Raw genomic sequence first — 25,039 nt, forward strand, 5'->3', positions numbered from 1 at the left:
TGATTATTTCAAAATAAAAATAACTGAGACAAAGTACATCACTAAAAATAAAAACTACAGTAGAAATTTTCAAGGCTTTAAAAATGAAACTGAAAATGAATTGACAAGTCAAAACAGAATTAAAATAAAAAATTATTTTAAAAAAGGAACTAAAATAACCTTGGGTGACCCACAGCTCTAACTCGAGCAATTACCATTGTTGGTGACACCACCATTACATGCTAGATCACTAACAGTGATGGGATGACTTACAGAAAATAGATTTGCCTTCTGTCACAGCAGTGCTAAGACAACTCTTTCCATTATTACCAGTAAAGCAAAGGAGCTGGTCATGGAGTTCAAGAAGCAGGGTAGCTTTACCCACATAATGAAGTGGCCACAGTACATACTGTACTAGCTAAAGGTGAGAACACAGACCAACACAATTGCTTTGTTAAACTTCCAAGAAAAGCCCAGATCACTTTATCTGTGTTCAGCAGCTTCTACAGATGCAAAGTGGAGTCCATTTTCATTAGCTGCTTAACTTCCTGGTATGGCTCCTGCTCTGCCCATGGCTGCAAAATATGACAGAGGTTGTTTTTTTTATATAGACAATGTACTGGCATCTTATGGACAACTACATTCCAAATGTAATCTTACGGCTACTTATTTTTTCTATATACAAAAAGAAACCTACGCAACTTTCTACATCGCTAACCCATATCTTTCCCAGAGGCTTTACTGGTTAGTCTTGATGAAGGCTGAGAAAGCATTTCAATAATTTACAAAAATATTTTAAAAGAATCGACCCTTCAGTGATTCTAGGGGAGTAGTGAGATCGAGACCTTTCAATTAGCACCTCAGAACAGGAGTAGAACTCAAGCCGTACACACAACACCCTCTAGTTCTATATGTGCCAAGAATTTCCTAATTCAAATAGAAATCTTCAATCAGTCACATTTACCTCATTTCAAATTGTCTAAAACTTGTCTTAAAAATTTAAAATTGTCAACTTGTGAGCTTTTCCATCTAGCTTCCACATCCAAATGTTTTGGGAATGCACTATATTAACGTTGTCTTTACTTACACTTTGAGCAGCCTTGCTGTCACAATCACTCCTAATCCATTAATATCAATATTTGGTATACTGTCAGATGCCATTAAATTACATAGGGAGAAACTGATTGTAATATCCTATACCACACTACTAGCACGCTGGCTTATCTTGCTTAAGTGGAAGAATCCCAAGACACCTTTTTAACTCAGTTGGTAGGTGATATTGTGTATTATCTTAAATTAGAAAAAAAAACATTTTTTCTTTAAGAGGATATGTCTAAAACTATTTTTAAAACATGGTACGAATTCATTATTATTATTTTAGATTAAGCATGCCCAGCCTGTGATTGACTCTATTGTGCTATTAATTGTTCTATTATATTGAAAAAGCTACATAAGGAATTGTTTTGCTCAAATTGTTCTTATTTTTCTGTTTCTTTTGGGCAGGGGTTCGTTCTTGTTTTGCTTTTTTCTTTTGTTTTCTCTGAATTGGTTTTAAAGTAAATGGTATTGTCGGTTGTGTTGTTATTATTTGTTTGATGGAGTAGTATGCCATTGTAATGATCCACATTTTGAAAATATCATAAAAAATTATATTAAAATAAAAAAGAGATTGTTGAAGTCAGTACAGAATATTACTGGAACACATCTGCCTTCTGTTCAGAACATACAAGTATAAATCAAATGCTGTCTTAGAAAGACAAACGGTACTATTGAGGGCTTCTTCTATCCTACATAATCACTTTGCTCCCCTGTCGAGGAAGTGATACTGGACTGTCAGCACTCACACCAGTAGATTCAGAGACTGTATTTATACACAGATAATAAAGTTGCTAACAGCCACTCATACAAACAAGTGCATGATTGTTTCCTGTGTATATTTTGCATTCTGTATATGATGTTGTCATTTTTTGTCTGTTCTTTTTATTGTATTACTGGATCTAGTTTTGGGAGACATGCAAATAAAGATTTCATTGTACTACCAACATATGACTACAAATTTGAGCTGGATTTTAGTTTTTTAATTGCAGTGAGACATTTGTTTTAAAATGAGAACCTGAAGTAAAAATACGGCATATATATGGTTTAGTAAAGTATCTAAATAATGAAAGATGTTAGATGTAGCCCTTTGCTGGATACTAAGGTCTAAGTAAAACAAGGTCTTTGTAATGACTTCATGACAGCAGTAATGATACGGTTTATTGATTGATGTGCCTGGACTTTTCATACACATTTCTTTATTGTTATAACAGTGCCAGTGGCAGATATGAAGTCAATTGTAACTGGAAAAGAGTGCCCCCATATGAAGGAAAAAGGAGCCCTAAAGCAGAATAAGGTATAGTTGTGTTTCATTCATTTGTGTTTTACTTTTTTTTGGTCCCACAGCTGCAGCGTTTCATTTGTTCATAAGCATTCTTGCAGTATTTCTTATTTTTAAGTAGTCATTACCGCATATCATCACCGCATTTAAATTTTTTCTATGCTTGTACTATACATTTTAAGCTTATTAATGGTATCCTATTTTAATTTAGATTACTAACAAGATTGATAATTACTACCAATATTTGTCAGCACTATTCATTTGAGGACAGCCACATTAAAAAGAATTCAAAGTTATTCGTTACTTTATAAATGGTAATTTATCCTGCTTCTAAATCAGTTTCACTAAGGTATTCACCTTTTTCATGTGAACTTATACAGTACATAAACAAATTGAATAGAAATTCTGCATCTTCTCCCTAATTTATAAATAATAATACTTATGATGATGTCATAAAAATGCTACTCTGTAACATTTGTGTTCAGTATTCTAAAGGAAGTATTGTACATGTCTCATATTGACAGACTACTGATGTATTTGCTATCTGTCTGTCATGACCCACACTAGGTTGTGCTCTTTAGGAGTGAAACAGAATTTCCAAGATCAGTAGGGGTTTTTAGGGTTTGCCTGGTTGGGGGGGTGGGGGGTATTGACAGATTTTATCTTAACACCTAAAGCTGAGAATGAAGCACAAGTAGAATTGTTTTGGACATTGCCTTCACTATAAAGTCAAAGTAAATGAATTATTTAATTTAATGCCATCGTGCTGTGCGGGTCTGTATGTTTTACTGCTGAAGATCTCTGAGAAAACTTCTCCTGCAATCTTTATCTGGCCTTTGGCTCTCTGCTGATGCTGTCTCCTCGAATCAGTTCTACCAAGCATATGAATTTGTTTTTGTTGTAATATGTTGAAGAAGGTGCTAGAGGGGCTTGTTTGTTTGAAAAGAGGTGTTAAAATCAAACATTACTTGAAATATACAAATTGAAGCTTTCCTGGGTTCTTGGTGATAACAATTATTAAGTGTAACAAGCAGAATATTTTAAGTTGTGCAACAGATTAATTTCCAAGACAAAGAATTACCAATTAGAATTATTTCATATACAAAGGTTAAACCTTTTTCATAAATATCTGGCTTTGTGATTTCTTATTAAGGCTGCTTTGAAATTATATTAAAAGCAAATGAATAATAATAATTCATTAATTTATATAGAGCTTTTCAAGGTACTCAAAGCACTTTATACAGTGAGTGGGGAGCCACTTCGACCAACACTAATGTGCAGCATCCTCTTGGATGATGTGACGGCAGCCATTTTGCGCCATTGCACTCACCACACGTTAGCTGTTAGGTGATGAAGTGATGTGAGAGGGGGAGAGCCTGTTACAGACAATGGATAATTAGGGGGCCACAATGACCAGGCAGTGGTAGATAATTTAGCCAGAACATCGGGATACATCCTGCCCTTCATGAAGGATGTCCAGGGATATTTAATGACCACAGAGAAGTCAGGACCTCAGATTTATGTCTCATCCAAAGAATGGCATCATTTTTACAGTACAGTGTCCCCATCACTGCACTGGGGCATTGGCATCCACATTCAGACCACAGGGTAGGCTGCCCCAGCTGGCCTCACCAACACTTCTAGCAGCAGCCCAAGCTTTTTCCTGATTGGTCTCCCATCCAAGTACTGGCCTGGCCTGATCATGCTTAGCTTCAGGTGGAGGACTTTTTGCATGTGGTATGGCTGATGGTAAAAGCAAATGAATTCTAAATTAATCCTGGTTTATTTGATGAATGCTTTCTGTAAAACAAGAAACAAGTTTATTATGGTCCAAAGATCTAAAACCAAATGACAGTCACCATTAAAAACACAAAGCTTTCCTGGCTGGGAATCAAGATGGGCATTATTGGAACAAATATCCTAAGGATCATATGTTTGAATTGTTTATTGAAGTTGTATCTGAAGGACATGCTAACCATGGATTTCTTTACACAGCTTTTTCATGGAACTGTTAAGTTAAATATCCTAGGGTACCTGTCCATGTTGCTAATTCTATGAAAACATGCACTACAGCTGAGGTCCCCCAAGGTTGGCCTACTCACTAGTCTAGTTGATTACTGTAAGAGGGAGTTGTCTGCTTTATTTCCCCATCGGCTTATGTCTATTAAAGAGGCTTTTTTGTTAATTTGAAGATTCAGTTCTTAACTGTTGGGGAATTGCTGACACCTCTTTTAAGATGAATTTTATCTGTAGTACTTGAGGTAATTGTCTGTTGGCTCTGATACACTTTAGTTAGGTAATCTGTACAATTAGACTATTTCTTATTTAAATTTTGCTTTTGAAAATGTTGATTTGAATTCTTTCCTAATTTGGTGCTGTTTTATAATATATATCAAATAAGGTAAGAATAAATTAAGTTAACAGTACAGTTTCTTTGCTGAGGATCTTAGTGCAATTACACGTTCTTCATATGTAAAAAGAGGCCTTACAGTACATGTGTAATGTTTATACAACTAGAATAGATGTGTATTGGGTAACCTGTTCAGGATCACACTGTGTGTTACTGGAGATTAGTGATGAGCAGACCCCACTAAATTCGCTTTGACTCAAGTTTAGCGAAATTGGGGAAATGTTCAGGTGGGATAAGAGTAACTGAACTAGTTTTGAGTGGATTATAATGGTGCAGTGATCTGTTAAGTGTCCGAGATGGCTAAGGGAAATGTCTGGCAATTATGTCAAGACAGATTATTGACGCAAAAATGTGACCTGAGCTATGAGGCAACAGTGCCAACCACTGTGCCACCATGACTCCCTAAGGTAAACTTAATAGAGTTAAATATCTGAACAGTAACATTTCTTGCAGACAGGAAGCCTTAATTCACTAAGGCTTGCACCCAATTTCAACAGCAAGCATTTGCCTCTCTTTTTTGCTGCCAAGACCATCCCCTGCCAACACTTTGGGTCCTTCACTCTCATTTCTGCAAAATATGTGCAAAACCAAAGGATTTGGATTATTCACTCCTACCTGTTTGTATCAACTGCACAGCACTCCAGTTAATATCAAAAGTCCGTAACAAAAAGACATTATGATCAAGACATAAATACACTAACATATTTCTAGTTTCCTTCATGTTTGTGTTTAAATATATTCACAAGTTTTCTACTTATTTTTAGCCCACTATTAGGATCAACATCATGTACTTGGGTGGCTACTCCTGTCTAATATTTGCTTTTACAGCTCTGTGATGTCACACTGTTCTCAAAAAGCATTATGAGGCATTGGGACAAAAAGTTCATCTAGACAGGCTGCCTGGCGACTTTTCATGACATTATTTGGCAAGCAAGTTCATCTGCAAACACAGCATTTTCGCTATGAAAAATATTTTAACGAATTTCACCAATCCGCACTACTGGAATCTGAAATCTTATGATTTGGAATTTAGCTCTGTAGCTCCTGAGCAACACATACTGACTCAGGCACAAGGATGAAGTCATCTGTTGCCAGGTGTCTTGATCTGAGGTATGCGCAAGTCTATACTGAGTGTCACTGAGGAATCACTGGCATCTGACTCTCGCCAATTATACATCAAGTAGAAATACAGTGTTGATTTTGTTTTTTATTTATATGAAGAACATTTTTGCATAGTAAAATGGTAGTTGTGTTTCTTTATTTAATTGCTAATTGATTTATGAAATATTTATCACATTCGTACTGTAATTGGTCACATTAATGCTGTGTATTATTGTGTATTGTGGTACTCAGAAATGCATTCTCAAGATCAAAAACAAATACAGTAAGAAAAAAAACTCCCTTTATTACGTATTAAGTATTAAATTTTACATACTTAAACTGATTTCAGATAAAAAGATCACTGTTATATTCATTCATTCATTCATCCATTATCCAACCTGCTATATCCTAACTACAGGGTCACGGGGGTCTGCTGGAGCCAATCCCAGCCAACACAGGGCGCAAGGCAGGAAACAAACCCTGGACAGGGCACCAGCCCACCGCATCACTGTTATATGTTAAGAGAAATAAGAAACATTTATTATATTTGCCGTTTTTCTTACAGCACAAATTAAAGTCCTCTATATCATTACTATAAACGTCTCATTGCCCAAATATATCTTTCTATCATATAAAAAAATCCTGAGACAAGACTTTTTGGAAGATTTTTTTAAATCCCCCGAGAAGAGACTTTGGCCATGAGAATTTTCAAGTCACACCCTCCTTTCAACCATTTTCAACCACGCACACGGTACTGTCACCTCTCATTCGTGTGAATGCTTTTGACAGACACAGTTTCTGCACTCTCAGCTCTTATAAATTTTAATTTTTTCCTCACTTTACATTCCCAATTAAAGAACACGTATTATGTCCAAATCTTAGTTAAGAATTTCATCCCAAAGGGTTATCAACAGTAAAAATGAGTAAACGGGCAATCCTAGCACCGAGAAACGGCAAATTGGTTAAATGCGTATTAATAGACTATACTGAAACAGTTGGTGGTGATCGCGGGGAAGATGAAAACATCAACTTACAATATCACAAAGAATATCTACAACCATTAACACCTTCCGGTCTTCCCCTGCACAAATTACTGTAGAAAGAAGGATGTATCCAAGAAAGGTAATGTAGTACATCTCCCGCAGATAACATTAGACAACAAAGGAGATCGTGATATGCCATTCTTATTCAAACGTTAACAGTTTCCCGTTAGAATTGCTTTTGCAATGAATAACTCTAACACAATATGAAACATAATTTACTTTCAAATTATTACGTTTTACTATTTTTTTATATGGTTAATTACTCGCTGTAATGTAGTTAGTAAATTGTACACCCACATCCCCATACACGAGTGGCAGAACTGCAAAGAGGCTAGCGTGTAGCACAGGCACAGGGCGTTGCTAGCGAAGCGAGCAGGGGGCAAAGCCCCCTAGTTTATATACAGTAATAATTTCTACATTTACATGTATATAGCATTTTTATAGCTGCTCAGATTGGATCATGGTAAGAAAAAAAATACTTTTATTTTTTTAACATGTTTTTTAACATGTTGACCGTCACCTCCCATATACCAATAGCAAGAAACTTCAAATAAAGTTATGTGGTGAGTTTTCCTCAGCAACAAAATGCATTTAGTTAGGCAGTTAAAATAACACCTTGATTTTACAATGACGTCTGGAATAAATTTACTTTTTGTCACAGTCAATATGCTAAATGCTGACCCTTTTGTCACTGCTGTCTGAAATGCAAGTGTCCCATCTGTCTTCTAAACTACCTCTGTGATAACTGTTGATTTCTCTGGCCTCTCTAGTCAAGAATTTGTTCTTTTTTTCTATGATAACTAAACCATATGCAAGACTCCTTAAAGTCAGCTTATAACAAGGTTTTCATTTTGCGTCATCCCCTGCTTGGTGGAATTTTTAAAAGGCTTTAAAGTCTAGATTTTAATTTTTAAGAACTTAATATGCATATAAAATTGTATGAACTCTGACTCTGCCATTTTGTCCCACTCCCATTATAACCACTGTTTCCAATTAAACTTTTGAAATGCCATGTACCCTGGTTACCGTTTTTTTTAATAATGCCCACTTTTTGGGTTGCCCCTCCATTACAAGAAACGCCATATAGCCTATAGTTTATATTGGACCAATGCCAGCCTAACTGGAAAATTTTGTGAAAATCAATTCTTTTGTGCAATTGGCAAATAAACAGAATAACCAACATACAAGATATGATCTGAGGGCTAAATGAGGTCCTTAGTGTCCAAAATTGATACTTAACATAAAATAAGCCCAAAAATTCACAAAAACAGAATGAGAGTATTATAATTTTATTTATATAGGTGATTTGTCATACACGATTATTGCTTTTGCTTTTACGTCCTGCTGCCTTATATCATACTAAACCCTAGTGGATGCACAACTTTTATATGTGTTACTATTATACTTCCTTGTCAAGATTTTCTACATTTTTTGTAAATGTATTTTTAACTAGCTATGTGCGCCCAACTGCGTTGCGTGTTAAAGTTGTCTGTGAAGGGCTCCCTGTTTAAACGCGACTGCCAGTCGTGAACTGGGCCCTTCGTCGCACAGCATTATGATTTTTTATAAGGGAAACAAAATTACAAAAGAAAACCTTTGGACATTGATTCAATAGGAACGGCCTACTCGGAATCACTGTCCGAATAGTAATTATGTGGTGGTGTAGGAGCATTTCTGCTTCTGTCCGTTCACAGTCCGTCTTGTTTTCACGACGCTATTGTTTCCTCTCACGATGTCTTCTCAACCTTTCTCCAATCTCACAGGTTGCTTTGTGGCAATCCAAAGAGTAAGGCAATATACACGGAGCAATGGTTATAAAAGGGGGACACATAGGTATCCAGGCTTTTTAAAGCATAAATAGGGATCACTTCACTGACATGTGAGCAAGCCACGGTACAACTGTGAGACACGCAGCACTTGACGGCTACAACGTAACAATAATAATTTCCGGAACGTGCTGTTACGTTGTCATTCATTTTACCCACTGTCTTTCTTTCATTCATATGTTACGTAGGCACGTACCTTTTATCTTCGGCAATCTCATTCTCTAACCAGGCCTCAGGAGCTAACCAGCATAACACTGTCCACCCCCCTTTTTGTTATTCCGGTACATTGTTGACATCCGTGAGTAACAACAACGTACTAAAATGGAAGGTGGTCTACGCATGCGTGGAATTCGCGGACAAACAAAGATCAAGATCTAAATGAAGATCTCTTTAGTGAATTTAAAGCACAACAATTTTTTTAGTTTGAATGTCTGTGTTTTGAGGTGTGGCTGGAGTACCACAGTCTTCAGTAGTATAAGCCTGGAGGAGATTCGTAGTGCAATGCCTATGTTTTAGCTGTCTCTCTACTGCCATCTAGTGCTGCTTCTTCTAATTCATTCGTGGACAAACAAAGATCAAGATCCAAATGAAGATTATACAGTATATAGAGATGCTGAATTTCTATTAAAAAAATTGCTCAGTTATTCCATCAGTATTCATTCAGTGACATTTCCTGACTATCTGAACCTGCAGCTTAAATATTAAAGAGTATGTCATGGTAGAGACTGAATACAGTTAGATATTAAACATGTAAAAATATCCACAAAAATATTTCTGTCTCAGTACAAAATACATTCTACACAGTGCGATGTACAAATTCTGTGAGTGCTAAGACCTATCATGGGAATAAATTCTTCAAGACAGGGTAGGGTCTATTTATTGTTTTATTTTTTTTTCTCTTTTCCAAACAGTTTTAACATATTTGTTTTATAGGGTACTCAACCTGAGGGTTTCAGCCCCTAGCAAGGTTATTGAAAAGCATTTTTAAATTTGGCAAAGTCCCTTTTTTAAGGCTTGTGCTTCTGTAAAAGTCACTTATATAATCAGGAGTCTTCGTTTTGAAAATGCCAATGAGCAGCACTGACGTTTGCATGAGTGAAAGTGACAGATTCTAAGATGTTGTTGCCCTACCTCCTTAAGCCGTCTACAAGCAAATGTATTCGTTTTTAGAAATGGGGATGTCAATTTTCTTGTGGTGCTTTAGTTGTAAAGACTCCTGCATGCACATCTAATTTAAAATTGTCAATGATGACTCTCTTATAAAATCCAAGACTCCCTAACCCCTATCACACCCTCAAGTCATATTTTCTTAAACTCTATATTGCATAACACCAGATTTTTTTCCTTTGTTTTATTTTCAGCTTGCTTTTTGAATGATGGATCATACAGGTTTTGTTTCAAGAATAATCACCTCAGCTTTTAATGACTATGCGTAATTATCGTGTTTGAGATGCATTAAAGAGCCTGTTATCAACATTTCCATCTTCTACAGAAAAATAAGATAACTTTTCTACATTTGTCAACAAGGCATGCATGCTGTGTGATGTAGAGATGGCTATATACAGTACAGATGGGTACTTCTCTAATCAGTTCCCATACATAATGTATACACTGTTGGGAGAATTACCAGACATCCTGTATTTTCCAGGAAAGTTACATATTTCTTTCTCAATTTTAGTGTCCCGGTTTGTTTGTTTTTTTAAATCCTCATTTGTCCCATATTGTAAACATGTCTCATTTGTTAGTATGGAAGTCATAGAGAAAAACCAAGTAAAATGACACCTTTTATTGGCTAACTAAAAAGATTAGAATATGCAAGCTTTCAAGGAAACTCAGGCCCCTTCTTCAGGATAGATGTAATACAGAAACTGGAGTTCCTTGTATTTATATATAATCTAGGACAAGAAACAACATTGGTAAATCTTTAAATGAGAAATCTTAACTGTAAAAAATTAATAGATTCATTCAGGCTGGGGTTAATTTAACAAGAGAGAGAAGAATAATGTATGGTCAAGATCTTTTGATAAGATAACTGTCTAACAAAGTCTTTTGAAGTTTGTAATGAGTTTTTCAATACAATATGGATCTGTAGTCAGCTTGTCTGTGTCAGTCTGAGAGATGCAAACAATCCTCATACCTGGCCATAAAACTCTTGTCTGTATTCAAACCATGTTGCAATGTGTTCAGTTTTAGCACGAGTTTAACTTCCCATTCTTTTCTCTCTTGCTGTGTTCTGAAGTTGCCCATAAGGACTGTGACTTTAAAGTCCCTCTCACAGAGTCCATGGCTGTTGAAGTGGGCCGCTACAGGAACATCTGTGTTGCCACGTTTAATGTGGAACCTGTGTAAATTCATTCTCTGGCGGAGTGTTTGTCCAGTTTCTTTCACATACAGTAGAGTGCAGTGTCAGGACATTTCATGCAGAGAATTAGGTAGACCACATTAGATGATCTGCAGGAAAATGATCCCTTTATGTGATGTTCAAGTCGGCAGTGTGGTAAAACTATACGTCTGTATTGTAAATGTGGGCACACGTTTTACATCTTTTCTGTAGGCAGGGAGATGTGCCATTTTCTGTTGGTTCACTTAGGGAGCTTCTGACAATTAGTTGTCTGTATGCCAGGAGGGGAGGTTCAGGAAATATATTTTTCAGTGTTTGGTCATTGTTTATCATTGGCTGAAGTTATTTTATAATTTTTCGAAGTGTTTCAAGATGTGGGTTGTAGGTGACAACAAGGGGGATGCGGTTCTTGTTGTCTTTGTTTTTATATTCCAGAAGGATGTCACTGGGTATGGCAGTAGCTCTTCTTATTTGAGTGTCTGTTGTTTTGGGGGTGTAACCTTGTCTGATGAAATCTTGTCTGAGCTCCTGCAGTTGTTTATCCCAGTCTGTCGGGTCTGAGCAAATACGAATGTACCGTATTGCTTGGCTGAAAATAATGGCGTGCCTTATATGCTTGGGGTGGAAGCTATCACTTCTTAGGTAGGTCCGTCTGTCTGTTGGTTAGTGAAAAACAGAAGTTACAAGGGTGTTGTCTTTCAGTTGTTGCCTCGAAAGCTTACATATTGTAATCTTTTTAGTTAGCCAATAAAAGTTGTCATTTTGCTTGGCTTTTCTCTACATTCATAATGGCCTCAAGGTACAACACCCCAGTACTATGGAAGTCATAGAAAGAGCACTTTGGAGCGTACATCCTTCAATGCATTAGAAACACCAATCATATAAAACCATCTGAAATTCTGTATTTATGAAGCAAAACCAAAAAATGTAACCTGCAATATCAAGGCGCATAGGCGATATCTGAGACAACTTGCTTAATCTGTCAGTACGACTATTCATTTGAGCCCATTTAATGAAGATACACAGAGGGAATGTAAGGTTCTGAAAAAGACGCATTTGCTTCTGAGAACAGCAAACTGATATTCTAAACTTGTTGAGGTACGTTCTATTATCTGTGGAGGACACAGAGATATTATTCAGCATATCAATACCTAAAAACATAAAGATGGCAAAAAGAGCAAGTGTGCCAGGTAGGCCAGGATTTGTGGCGGACACAATTTATGCAAGTGTTTAAATATCATTCAGTGGCATAAGTGAAACATAATCTGAGTAGCTGTTTAGGGATTTCTAATATAATTAAGTTATCATACTTGCAAGCAGTGCCAAAGTTGTTGTAGATAGCATGGTAACGTAAAAATACGCCCCCAGCATGTGCATAAAGTTATGTAAAATTAAGCAAGTAATAAAGTACCTAATTATATGAATGGCTTTTATAGTTGCTTCATTTTATTCTTTGTATGAGTGGTGTAAACGTGCAGGTGTACAGCACTGTAAATCTGTGCTACCTGCAGTCCCTGTTCCCCTCTTTCAGTGAGAATCTGGTAGCCCTAACTGTTGGACATTTCTTTTAACACCATTCGTTTATCCATTCATCCTTTTTCTGCTGAAGCCACTTTACAGAGGCCACCCCCAGCAGCATCACAAATGAGGCAGGACCTAACAATGGATGAGACACCAGCCCAACACAGAAGCAACTCTTGGCATTTGACACACTTACTCACATAGGTCTGCTTAACATGGACATCTTTGAGCTGTGGTGGGGAATCAGAATACCAAGAGGAGAAAGTAAACAATTAAATCCTGGGGAAAGTAGGAGATTTCTGCTGTGTTCAATAATACATTGAAGTCACAATAGCAAATATAAATGTGTGATATTTAGAAAATTTGATTTCAAATTGCTCAATCTCTTCTAGAGAGAAGGTTTCTATTGATAAACAGTAAGTAGCAGTTCTGCTTGTGTGGACAGAAATCTTACCCCCCAGAACATTCAGTTTGTTTCCCCTAATCTGAACGAGACTTTAGTATACATTTAGTCAAGTAGTGAAAAATGGGTCATGTCATTCTGCTTTGTAAATTCATAATAAAATAATCAGAATCATAAGATGATAATAAGAAAATGATTCAGTAGAAATGTAAACTGACATTTTTGCATCCACCAAACAATGGCCCAAATGTAGGAAGGAATCAATTAAAGGCACAAAACAGCCCCTCATTATAAGCTAAGTTAAGACTTCAATAACAGAGGCTGACATCTCTGACCTAAATTAAAATAAGGGTCACCCAGACTACACAGCCTGCCTCCTTTTTTATCTCTAAGTATCTGTATGATTTATATGAATGAGCAACACAAAGATTGGACCCGTTTTATTTTCTAATTTTGCATTTATATTTAACAAATTTCTGTGGAAAGGACCAGTGAACTAACAAAACATTAGCACTATTTGTCTTTTTAGCATATTGGAAAGATAAAAAAAATCAATCTTGTACAGGACATAATCTTACCACAGGCTTTAATGGTGCTAAAATTAAGCAGTTCACTAATGTAGCCTTGGTTTTCTTTGACTTCATAGCAAGATTTTACCAAGGACCATCCATACCCTTAAACTGGCTTGGATATAATACACCTGATATGAAGAAACGCAGGGTCTTAGTGGAAAAATGAAAGATTTTTAGATAAATGTAGCGTGGAGGTTTAACCTCTGTGATAATTTGTTAAAGGCTGAATTCACACAAGCATAAATTGATTGTCTGTGGATTGCTTTTCTTCCAGGAGGTACTGGAACTCGCATTTTCAATTGTGTATGATTCAGAAGAATACCTGAACTTTATCGCCCCTGACAAAAATGAAGTAAGTATATCACTAAGGATGTCAATGTCACTCAAGGCAATGTTAACTTTAAGAAAACATTATTAATTAAATATGATGCCAAAAATACTCTCTCTCTCTCTCTCTCTCTCTCTCTCTCTCTCTATATATATATACATATACACTGTGTATATATATATATATATATATATATATATATTGGTAACATTATGCATACAGTGGAACCTTGGTATACGTCCTTAATTCGTTCCAGACCCTTTCACTTATACCGAACAAATTTTTCCCATAAGAAATAATGGGAAAATGATTAATCCGTTCCATGAAAAAAATCCTATTGCTATTGGCATATTATACATTGATGGGGTTGTATAAAATAATTTAAGCACTGCTTAATACTAAAATACATAAATACAAAAGCAATTAGATGAAATAAATGAAAATTTTACCTCACTTTACTTTTTAATAACAGCTTTGTTTTTCACAATCGTAGATACCGTCATTCTCGGCAAACGGTATGCAACAGCCATGTCCCCGGATATGCATGCCACCTTCATACTTTTCAACAATCAATTCAAATTTACATGAAGAAAACACAAAATCACGTTGTGACGTTGCAGGTTTGCTGTATGCTCCCATCTGCTGCCAGGGAGCCCTTGAACCCTACACCGTCGGTAATGTGCCTCACTGCTAACCTCATTGGTAAAGCAAGGGGATAGTGAAAAAGTGCAAAGTGCTTTTATTAAAACAATTAACAAAACAAGGTGTTCAAATTAAAGTGCAGCCTCCAAAGTTCCAATAAATAATCCATAAAATCAGAAGTGAAACATGGAGGTTAAAAACAATAGAAAAAAGTCTTCTTAAAACAACGGTTAAAATAGAGCAGGAAGCATTCTTTAAAAAAAACAAAAAAAAAAAAAACAAGAAGAAGCCCGGTGCCTTTTTACCTGGCGGCCCCCCTTGCTTCTTTCTTTTTACTCCCCTTCAAGCCAACTCGTGCTTCTGTTTATCAAGATAAGCAGCCCCAGGAACAATCATGAATACGGATGGTCCTCTCACAAGTGCACTTTGGTGAGAAACGCCCACATTGCGAATCGCCCTGACAACTTTCAGCCACATAACCACCACGCCCCCTCACCAAGCTGCGAGCGGTGATTATTTATTTTAAAGCTGGACTTTGACAGGAGCTGTGGACCCGCTATATCACACACGTGAAAGTTCAGAGAGAGTTATAGCGCGGGTTTTTCACTGAATGCTAGTAACTGGCGCACTAACGCTCGTGGGCAGTCGTGGCTTTGTCTCGAGAGAGGTAAACAAGGTTAGCACGCGAGTCGTATTCCAAACAAAGGTCGTATACCAAGCAAAATTTTTCGTGTCCAAACAGGACGTATACCAAGTTGGACTTATTCCAAAGCAGACGTATACCAAGGTACTACTGTATTTGTATATATTTACTACATGCCATTCTGTTATTTTTTTGAGTGTTTTACATTTGAAAATGTGTGAAGTGCTCTGAACTTGCTTAAAGGGACATGCATTATGTAACATTACATGTAGCTGTATAAGTCAAACTTGAGATCTTTTCTAAATCTTTGCCTGATGAGTCTGCTTGTGGATATAAGATAATATCCAATGCAGGAGTGAAAGTGGGTAAATAGGAAAGAAACTGCGAATTTCATGAAGTGCCAAGAGAAAGGGAGCAATCACAAGAAATAAACAAGAGCTGTCAGGGAAAGCCCCAATCCCTGCTTTAGCACCACTCTCATTTAGCAAAGGCTCTTCAGACTCCAGCAATATACATGTAAAAGATTTTTTTTGTCTGAGATGCCTTAGGAGCATAACACAAGATTCTGTGTTCTCTTGTTGTATCTCGCTTTTATGCTAGAATTTCTTTGTTAAACAATTGCTTTATCGGACACATTTTACAAAAACCCAACAACATAGAAATCCTAGGTCAATACAAGCTCTAAAAGGTAGAGTAGGCCAATCTAAAGCTTACTTACTTGATTTATTTGTGGTGCTTCGACTCGAAGTCGGAGGCTGAATTCCACAGAAGTGCCAGCATACCTCAAAGCAGACAGACAAAAGCCTGTTTAAAGCACTGTTGTTATATGGCAATCCTTTTGCCACTTTTTCAATGATAAGTTTAGCACAACTGTACATTTAGAACAATAATACCTTATTTAAGGTGGTTAAAGGACCTTGTGAGCCTAAGAGTCCAAGATGCTAAAGTGTTACATAAAAGATTTCTCTTACAGTAGCCAAACAGGAAGGAGTAGAATAAAATGTAAGTAAAGGCTGTTACATTCTGTAAGAATGCTGGATGTAATGCTTCATACCAATTGTTTTATAGGTTCATTTAGGAGTGGGGCGATCAGGCAGCAGCTCAGTTTTCGTATTTAATTACATATGTCCATGTGATGGGGGGCTAAAGTGAAAGTTTTGTGTTATTGTACAATTCCTCTTTTTGATGCGTATTACAAAAAGTTTGATAACAGAATAATGGAGCACTTGTACAAATATAATAGATTATAACACAAACCATAGTAGGTAGGTGAAATAACAGATGAGATGGTATACTGTAGGGTAAGACTGGACATGACTCCAATACATTATCTTTTACTGGGCAAAACCTTCAGGAGAATAATGCAAAATATAACAGGTAATGCAGACTGGGTTGGATGGGGTGCCTACAGCCGTACTGACATTCAGGGTTGATCCTTCCGCAGAGGTTGCCCAGCTTCTTGTAATGATTGGTAGGGGTGGGGCACCCCATAGGGAAGTCACTGAGTATTTTTAAGTAGGTGGCACAAATAGTTCAGGGGTCATTGTCAGACTGGAGCTCGAGAACACGTAGTGGACAGTGTGCTTGAGGAGAGAGACGGAGCAATTATGTTCACCACAGCTGAATAGGGGAAAAGAAATGGCAAGAATTAGCAGCACCGAGTCCCTCTGATTGTTGTTAGGTACTCGATACGGCCATAACGAAACATTTTAAAAAGGAGATCTGAAATTGGGTAGCAGCTTCAATTCAGTAAAATAAAAATTATGCAAGAATTATGTCAATTTTGTATGCTGTCACTGTTTCTCGTCTCTGTGCTCAAAGTAAGTAGAATACAACAGGCTTATGGTACATAAAAATTTAAACAGGAACAAATAAACAAGGGCTTTATGTGAACAAGCAGTTGGCATGTCTTAAGATTAGCGATGGGTAAGCACATGTTGAACATTTTGTGACTGACATCTTGCAGATCACATTTTGAGAAATGAAACCCTAAACTTGACAGCTCCTTTCATTTGTTATGAAAAATGTCTGTCCTGTAGTGAAGATGGTCCAACTAAAAAGTTAATTGGTGTCATTAGTTTGACTGCTGTGGTTAATATTCATGCCAGATTTATGCCAGACAGGCTCAATAAAAATGTGATTAACTGTGGCCTGTACCATAAGAGTGAAGCTGTCATGGCACAGGTTCTAAACTTGGGCCGCCATCTAGAAAATGCTCTGTGCTGTAGATTGTTTTTTTTTGTTTGTTTTTATGCCAAGAATACAAAGTAATTTCCTCACTAATAGACTAGGAATCAATGTCCATGGTTCTAATCTCAAAAGTGTTTGTAACCCAAGTTGCCTGACATAAGTTATAATCATAGAGTTATAATCATAGACAGCAGTGAACACAACACTGTAAAAATTTATTACAGACAATTACAAGAGTAAATCATTTTTTATTAAAGTGAAGGAAGTAACAGTGTGTCTTATTTGCAAAGAAAGTGGGATGAATTTCAAGGAAAGCGACAATCGGCAGCACAAAGCATGCATACAATACTTCAGATTTGTCTGGGACACACTAAAGAAGGGTAACCAGGCATTCCTTATTCGACAGATTAGGCCTTTATATCCGCTCCACTTCAGAAGGCCTGACTGCTTCTTAAAAAACCCGAGTCAGGTGTAAAGTAGAGGACAGGTAATTAATTATCCAGTACAGTAACATGTACGCATGTTGCCTCCCGAATGCCTGTGTGCACAGTGCCTTGCTAGTTGTACTTCAGTTCACTGTGTTTAAGTAACACAACATTCTCAAATCTGTTTAGTTCAGCTACCAAGTAGTGTGGTAGACAGTAAGATGTTAGGGACTTTAAAAACTCGACTTTTTTTGGAAGAAATAATTGGATAGGACTCGCGAGCTTTGTTGAGCTGAATTGCCTGTTCTCGTCCAGAGTGTTCTAATATTCTAATTCAGTGGTCAGAATCTATCCCAGCAGCCCTGGATTGGACACCATTCCATCATCTGTTTCACTCGTACAAAAGCCAGTATTCACTCGTAGCTAACTTGGAATCACCAGCCTGCACATCTTTGGTTGGAAGTGGAAGGAGACCCCGCAAAGGCTTTAGCACAGCATGCAGACTCCATATGGAGCCCAGGCTACTGCATCCAATGGGCCAATCAGTCATATCGCTTCTCTTAAGAATACAGTGGTGCTTGAAAGTTTGTGAACCCTTTAGAATTTTCTATATTTCTGCATAAATATGAAAAAATATCATCAGATTTTCACTCAAGTCCTAAAAGTAGATAAAGAGAAACCAGTTAATCAAATGAGACAAAAATATTATACTTGGGCATTTATTTATTAAGGAAAATGATCGAATATTACATATTTGTGAGAGGCAAAAGTATGTGAACCTTTGCTTTCAGTATCTGGTGTGAGACCCCCCTTTGCAGCAAAAAATGCAACTAAACGTTTCCGGTAACTTTTGATCATTCCTGCACACCGGCTTGGAGGAATTTTAGCCCATTCCTCCGTACAGAACAGCTTCAACTCTGGGATGTTGGTGGGTTTCCGCACATTAACTGCTCGCTTCAGGTCCTTCCACAACATTTCGATTGGATTAAGAACCTCGAGGATTAGCAGTTAGTTTGAAGGTGAAATTTGAGTCAGGTCTTTTCAATCAATGGGATGACAATCAGGTGTGAGTGGGCACCCTGTGTTATTCAAAGAACAGGGATCTATCAAAGTCTGCTCTTCACAACACACATCTGTGGAAGTGCATCATGGCACGAACAAAGGTGATTTCTGAGGACCTCAGAAAAAGAGTTGTTGATGCTCATCAGGCTGGAAAAGGTTACAAAACCATCTCTAAAGAGTTTGGACTCCACCAATCCACAGTCTGACAGATTGTGTACAAATGGAGAAAATTAAAGACCATTGTTACCCTCCCCAAGAGTGGTCGACCAACAAAGATCACTCCAAGAGCAAGGCGTGTAATAGTCGGCAAGGTCACAAAGGACCCCAGGGTAACTTCTAAGCAACTGAAGGCCTCTCTCACATTGGCTAATGTTCACTTTCATGAGTCCACCATCAGGAGAACACTGAACAACAATGGTGTGCATGGCAGGGTTGCAAGGAGAAAGCCACTGCTCTCCAAAGACAACATTGCTGCTCTGCAGTTTGCTAAAGATCACGTGGACAAACCAGAAGGCTATTGAAAGAATGTTCTGTGTACGGATGAGACTAAAATTGAACTTTTTGGTTTAAATGAAAAGCGTTATGTTTGGAGAAAGGAAAACACTGCATTCCAGCATAAGAACCTTATCCCATCTGTGAAACATGGTGGTGGTAGTTTCATGGTTTGGGCCTGGTTTGTTGCATCTGGACCAGGACTGCTTGCCTTCATTGATGGAACAATGAATTCTATATTATATCAGAGAATTCTAAAGGAAAATGTCAGGACATCTGTCCATGAACTGAGTCTCAAGAGAAGGTGGGTTATGCAGCAGGACAACGACCCTAATTTCACAAGTCGTTCTACTAAAGAATAGTTAAAGAAGAATAAAGTTAATGTTTTGAAATGGCCAAGTCAAAGTCCTGACCTTAATCCAATCGAAATGTTGTGGAAGGACCTGAAGCGAGCAGTTAATGTGAGGAAACCCACCAACATCCCAGAGTTGAAGCTGTTCTGTACGGAGGAATGGGCTAAAATTCCTCCAAGCCGGTGTGCAGGAATGATCAAAAGTTACCGGAAACGTTTAGTTGCAGTTTTTGCTGCAAAGGGGGGTCACACCAGATACTGAAAGCAAAGGTTCACATACTTTTGCCTCTCACAAATATGTAATATTTGATCATTTTCCTTAATAAATGCCCAAGTATAATATTTTTGTCTCATTTGTTTAACTGGTTTCTCTTTATCTACTTTTAGGACTTGAGTGAAAATCTGATGATGTTTTAGGTCATATTTATGCAGAAATATAGAAAATTCTAAAGGGTTCACAAACTTTCAAGTACCACTGTATACAAGAGCTGAACCCAGCCGGTGCCACTCACAGCCATGTCAACGTCTGTGCTTGCCAGCTACCTTGCATGGACGCTGAGAAAGGTCAAAATGTAGCTCTTCAGACAGAGAACAGGCAGCTTAACACCTCAAGGAAAAAAGGACATCTTTATTTCTGAGTTTCAAAGTTCTTGCCCAGTTGTTGGTGTTGGCGTTTGTAAACTTGTTGAGTGGTTTTTAAGTGTAAACTTTTAAAACGTTTGTTGTGTGCATCCTTTCCTGTTTTTTTGTTGGAGATGTGTGTTAGTATGGATGAGAGATGAGTCTCCACATTCTGGACAATCTTCAGGCATGCTGGAGCAACATTCCTGGGAAGGATGAGTCAAGACTGAAACCTTTCACTTTTCAATAAAAAATGTTTAGTTGTGATTTAACTGTTTTTATTACATAATCAGGAAATTCACTCCTGTCACCTGTTGAATATATTCATCAGACAGCAGTGAAGCCCGGTGTTAGTTGCGATGATGATGGTGGTGCTGTTACTTGAAGCACACTATTCGCAGATTTTTATTCAGCTCAAGTCCCAGTGTCATTAAGCCTCCCATGTTCATATAAATTGTTCACACTTTGGCTTCCAACTGCCACATGCTGAAAGTCCATTTTCCTATAAATTCTTATTGCTTTAACTTATAGATTATGTTGAGGAAGGTAATAATTCATATTGTGAAACACTCTGTCCATTAAATGTACTTTTTTTTTTTTAAGTATCTGTACTTAATGGTTTCTCTGAACACGTGAAAATGAAAAGATTTTTGAGTATAAAATTAATTTTTGTCCTGGAGGCCCTTTCAGTCTAATATCTAATAACCATGACACAGCTTTTGCAGTTTGTGTCACAACCCATCCACTTGTTCTTATCTGTTCACTGCTATGCTTCTTTCTAAAATGAAGCCTGTCCTGTGAAATTCTTGTGATCAGTTTGAAATGGATTCTCCCTACTAGCCATTACGAGGTCTTTCTTCATGCTTTGAAGTTTCGCTATAGGCTTGTGTCCATGACTTTAAAATGTCAGCTTACATTCTGTTGTGGAGGTCATTTTTATTTAGCTGATATGTTAGTTACAAGTAAATGCCAGTCAAGCAAGCTTCCATCAGATATCAGTGACAAGTTAGTGGGACAGAATGGGATGCTGTCATTCCTGATAAGCACACAGATTTGTCTCTTTGTAAGTTATGGATGAGTACAGGAATTTCTGTTATTGAAGGTCAGCCCAAAATATAAAACTGAATGAATGTGGAAATATTTATAGAAAAGCAAAATGTCTGCAGAAACTAAACAGTAAGCCAGTGGTCTTCTAGAGTGGGAGAGTGACCGCTACTATTGTTTTTTTAAACCAGTACCTGTGCACTTCAGTTTGTTCTGAAAGAATTCAGAACCCTTCAGATTGTGTTTTCAATGGAATAATTTGACATTTGTGCCCATCAATTTACACTAAATAAACCATAATAACAAAAAAGGAAGCCTGTTTTCAGAAAGATTTGCAAATTTGTTCAAATTGAAAAACTGGTATCTCTTATTTTTATAAGCATTCAGACCCTTTACTGGGACACTCTAAACTGTGTGCTTTAGTTCTCCTTGAGTTGTGTCCAGAACCTGACTGGGGTCCGCCTGTGGCAAACTGAATTAATCTGAAGCAATGCAGAAAGAGGCACACCTTTGTGTAGAAGGTCCCACAATTCACACGGTGTATCAGGACAAAAGCGAGGTATGAGGGACTCCAAGGGACTCTGCCGACCTCTGTGATTTAATTCTGGTAAAACTTAGATCAGGGAGAGAGTACAGAACCATTTCTAAAGCTCAGGGTCTTCCCAGCTGCACAGTGGCCACAATAATTTTGAAATGTCAGTCATTTGAAACCACCAGGAGTTGGCTGGCTGGCCAAACTGAATAACCAGATATGAAGAGCCTTCATTGGTCAGGGAGGTGACCCAAAACCCCAATGGTCACTCTAACAGAGCTCCAGATATCCTCTGCTGAAATGAGAGAAGCTGGCAGAAGGATGACCATCTCAGAGTACTCCATCAGTCAGGTATGGATGATAGACTGGCATGAAGGAACTCATGATAACCGTCTTGGACCCTGAGATCATGAAAAAAAAAATGATGAAACAAAAATTGATTTCTTTGGGCAGAAACCCCAATCACTATGCCTGGTGAAGATGGGCACTGCTCATCATCTACCTAATACTCTCCATGTGGTGAAGCATGATAGTGGCAGCATCATGCTGTAGGGGTTCTTCTCAGTGACAGGGAGACTGCTCAGAATTGAGGGAAGGATGAATGCAGCTAAATACAGAGAGGTCCTCGAAGAAAACCTGCTCAAGAGTGTGCACGATCTCTGAACTGGGGTAACAACAATGTCCTGAAGGACACAGTCAGGACAATGCCGTAGTGGCCCTGGGAAAAGTCTGTGACAGACCGTGAGTAGCCCAGCCAAAGCCCAGACTTAAACCATGTAGATCATCTGTGGAGAGACCTGTGGACTGTGGTTTACAGACTCTTCTCACAGAGTCTAATGGAGTTTGAGAGGATCTGCCAGGAAGAATGGTTAAAGTGCCCACATTTAGGTGTGCAAAGCTTGTAGAGACTTGCCCAAGAAAGACCCGAAAGCTGGAATTGCTGCCAAAGGGGCTTCTTCAAAGTACCAAATTAAGGGTCTGGATTCTTATGTGAATGAGAGATTTCAGTTTTTGTTTTTTTAATAAATTTGCAAATCTTCCTAAAAACTTGGGTTTACTTTGTCATTGTAAGTTATTGACTGTGGATTAATTGGTAAAAATGGCAAATGTGTAGATTTTAAATTGTGTAGAAACTGAATACTTTTCTAAATGTACTGTATAAAGGTTAATGGGCCCATTGTTATCACATGTGCAGGCTACAGTGATATAACATGTATGTGTGGTGTTATGAACTCTAATTGTCATTTTTTCTAAATGTTTAAAATTACATTTATTTATTTTGCCTGCAGTATCTTTCAAACTGTAAGTACATAAAGGAGAATGCAGGCAGCCTGAAATAGCGCTGAAACATAATTTTTGATTTATTCGTTCATTTCATTCCATGTCTTCCTTTTCTCCTGCAGTACTGTATATGGACAGATGGTCTGAATGCTCTCCTTGGGAGGGAAATGGCAAGCGATCTGACAAAGTCTGATCTGGATACCCTGTTGAATATGGAAATGAAACTCCGGCTTCTTGACCTCGAGAACATCCCAATCCCTGAGGCTCCGCCCCCAATCCCCAAAGAGCCCAGTAACTATGACTTTGTTTACGACTGTAACTAATAAGCAGATGAACTGATTTATTTCTCGCTCAACTGGAAGGAACTGAAAATATTTACAATACATACTCTCAACAAAAAGAGATTTGTGTCCAAATAACCTCTTTTTACATGCTGTAAGCGCTAATATTTTTTGTGATTCCCTTTTGTTTCCGTTCATTTTAACATAGGTGGAGCACTTAACTCTCTGTGCATGTGGCCTTCTTGAAGAATGACCCTCCGGCATAGCCGCAGGCTAAAACTGGACTTTGTCATGTGTGAGACCTGTAGGAAGTGTACCAAAAATAATACCATACTTGAAGGTCTGGGGCCATTAGAGTGCTGCTTTTCCTGTCAGATTGTAAAAATGAAACATTGCCATTTATCACTCAAGCATATTTAATTTGGTAAGTGTTGTGAAACTTGATGAAAAATGCAGGGCACTTAATTAGGTTTTGATCTTTCAGTCTGTTTGCCAAGGCAGTGTTACATATTTTCACACATGGCAGCTGCTTATCAGCATAGAAGGAATACTAAAATTCAGTTTACAATATTTTATAAAAAAAAAAAATTTAAATCCTCTTGTTCACCATCTATGTTTGTGCTTTTCTTCCCTTTGGACTTGAGTAGAATAACGCTGTCCTTATTCTGCCGACCTTTAGCTTTACATGAGATCATGCTCCCTGCATTGGCTGCATTCCGTTGCTTGTAATATATTTTTTAAAAAGCAAACAAATATGTCTGTTCACACGGCAGTCTGTCACTGTTGTTATGTATGACTAAAGAAAAATGTCCAAAACTTCCATAAAGCCACCATTATGTAACAGTTTCACTGTTAATTCTATGAAAAAAATGATGTACACATGAGTATTTTATTATTAAACATACACAATACAAAAAAGCAAATAAATTAATAGATGAAATGGAAGGCAAGCCATTTATTATAATCTCTGAATGAAGCGCATATTTAAGTTCATACAAATTGCTCTTGTTGCATTTCTAATTCCCTTCATTCTTGTCGGTGTTTCAAAGAAACATTACCACATTTGCTGCTTACATTAAATTTTCTTTTGTCTACTCTTGGTGTTGGCTTCTTTTTTAGGCTTTACAGTTTTTATTCATTTATTGAAACAAAACTTCTGCCATGTTGTAAAGTTTTTATTTTATCTGGTTGTCTTATATTAACTTATGTCTTCTCTGGCATTGTTAAGAGTTGTTCATGTACAATCAAAATGTCTGAGTTGGATTGCTCTGCTGTATCCTGATGCAGTGGGTGACGCGTTGTGGCCAGCATGATGAGTGCCCACATATTTGGCTTGTGCCCAGACATAAGTAGCACTAAACGAATGACTCACTCACCACCTCCTCAGTCAGCTTTATGGGCTTCCAGTCTCACCTTACCCTATAGTCAGCTTGCCCGTCACTGAGCCTTCACTCACACGCCTCACACTCAAAATCATTAGGTAACTGAAGCCACACATCTGTGGGACGTAGGAAGGAGACACTGGTAAACTTGATAAAGGCAGTGACCAGGAGTCTGATTTGAACCTGGGAGT

General features: G+C 37.6%; 1 protein-coding gene across 5 annotated transcripts in view; it reads left to right on the forward strand.

The window, feature by feature from the left end:
• Positions 1 to 24,560, forward strand: part of elmo1 (engulfment and cell motility 1 (ced-12 homolog, C. elegans)) — a 530,141-nt gene extending 505,581 nt beyond the window's left edge. For all 5 annotated transcript variants that reach the window (XM_039737602.1, XM_039737605.1, XM_039737604.1 and 2 more), the window contains 3 exons: positions 2,289 to 2,371; positions 13,848 to 13,925; positions 23,308 to 24,560. In XM_039737602.1, coding sequence (XP_039593536.1) covers positions 2,289 to 2,371; positions 13,848 to 13,925; positions 23,308 to 23,508 — 362 coding nt within the window. In that variant the 3' untranslated portion in view covers positions 23,509 to 24,560. The remainder of the gene's footprint in view (positions 1 to 2,288; positions 2,372 to 13,847; positions 13,926 to 23,307) is intronic.
• Positions 24,561 to 25,039: the final 479 nt, after the last annotated feature.

Source organism: Polypterus senegalus, chromosome 15 (assembly GCF_016835505.1).
Source record: "Polypterus senegalus isolate Bchr_013 chromosome 15, ASM1683550v1, whole genome shotgun sequence".
In the NCBI taxonomy this organism is placed as follows: domain Eukaryota; kingdom Metazoa; phylum Chordata; class Cladistia; order Polypteriformes; family Polypteridae; genus Polypterus; species Polypterus senegalus.